This window comes from Danio rerio, chromosome 2, assembly GCF_052040795.2.
Source record: "Danio rerio strain M-AB ecotype USA chromosome 2, GRCz13ab, whole genome shotgun sequence".
Lineage (NCBI taxonomy): Eukaryota > Metazoa > Chordata > Actinopteri > Cypriniformes > Danionidae > Danio > Danio rerio.
The window spans coordinates 39,911,142-39,912,500 of NC_141022.1; the positions used below are offsets into that span (position 1 = coordinate 39,911,142).

The window sequence follows — 1,359 nt, forward strand, 5'->3', positions numbered from 1 at the left end:
CAGATATTTAATTGCACTGTTTATTACACATGAAAATCTTTGAGATGTTTTAATGTTTGATACCTTTGACAGCTTTCTGAATTACTGAGCAACCTTCATAATTAATGTAATTAAAAGTAATTGAAGTTAATGTAAATCTTTTCACAATGCTCCACAAATTCACACAGTTAAAATATTATATTGTAATTTCTGCTACAGCTTCTTTCTCATTATCCTCCTGTGTCTGTGTTTCTCTCTTGTGTCTTATATCAGGTTTTTGTATAGAACTGATATGTTTCCTGTCACTGTGGGCCTCAGAGCACAGTAATACACAGCAGAATCAGACACATGCAGATCTCTGATCGTCAGAGGAACAAAATTAGTTGAAAGTTCAGAGTGAAATCTCTCCTGAAACTCGGTGCCATTTTCTCCTCCATATTTGCTTCTCCTCAGGATGTATTTTGGTTGGTCATTTGTTCTCTGGATGTACCAGAATAAATCTTCTTGTGTTGAATCTGTTTTATATTTGCACTGTAATGTCACTGATCCTCCTTCAGCTTCAGTCAGTTGTTTGTCCGGCTGATCAACTCTGTCCTCTGATCTGCACCCTGTGATGTTAAAGAATATTAAATGTACAATAAAATATTTAAGGGAATGAAATTAATTTGGAGCTGATGTAAATGAAAATGCATACCAAGAATGAGCAGTGCAAAGAGAAATATAGTCCTCATCATGTTCAACATGAGTGTGTTGATGTTGAATTCAGCCTGAACTGCATGTAGATGAGTGACTATGAGAGCTTTGCTTTTGATTTATAAAGATGATCCAAGGTGGAGCTTGTGAATACAGTTAAAGGCTGCTGGATTGTTTTGTTTAATAGTGAACGCCTACACTGCCCTCTTATGGTTAACTGCAAGAACTGCAGATCTAAAACCTCATCTCTTACACTAGAGTTTAGTCTAAATTTTTCAGTAATGCACTCAGGACTAAATATAATGGTGGGATGAGCTTAAAATATATTTCAATCATATTTTTGTTTCATCATTTGATCCTTTATTTGTACACTAATTTGCCTTCACTCTCTGTCTCATTGTTACAGGTTTTTGTATAGGACTGATGGGGTTCCTGTGACTGTGGGCTGCAGAGCGCAGTAATATACAGCAGAGTCTGATACTGCAGCAGAGGAGAGCAGCAGATCCACATGCTCACTTTTTGGGACATTGGCATTAAATCTTGGATCTACTTTAGACTTCTCAGCTTCTTTTGCTGTTCTGTAGGTGAGTACAAGAAATTCAGGTTTTGATCTTCCATACTGACGGTACCAGTGGAGATCATCTGACCCTCCAGAAAACCTCTGTAAAACTACAGGATAATGTCACA

General features: G+C 37.0%; 1 gene segment (V, D, J or C); it reads right to left on the minus strand.

The window, feature by feature from the left end:
- Positions 1-243: 243 nt before the first annotated feature.
- LOC147846422 (T cell receptor alpha variable 38-2/delta variable 8-like) lies at positions 244-713 on the minus strand. The segment is given in 2 exon segments: positions 244-587; positions 674-713. Coding segments are annotated over 2 exon segments (384 nt in total).
- Positions 714-1,359: the final 646 nt, after the last annotated feature.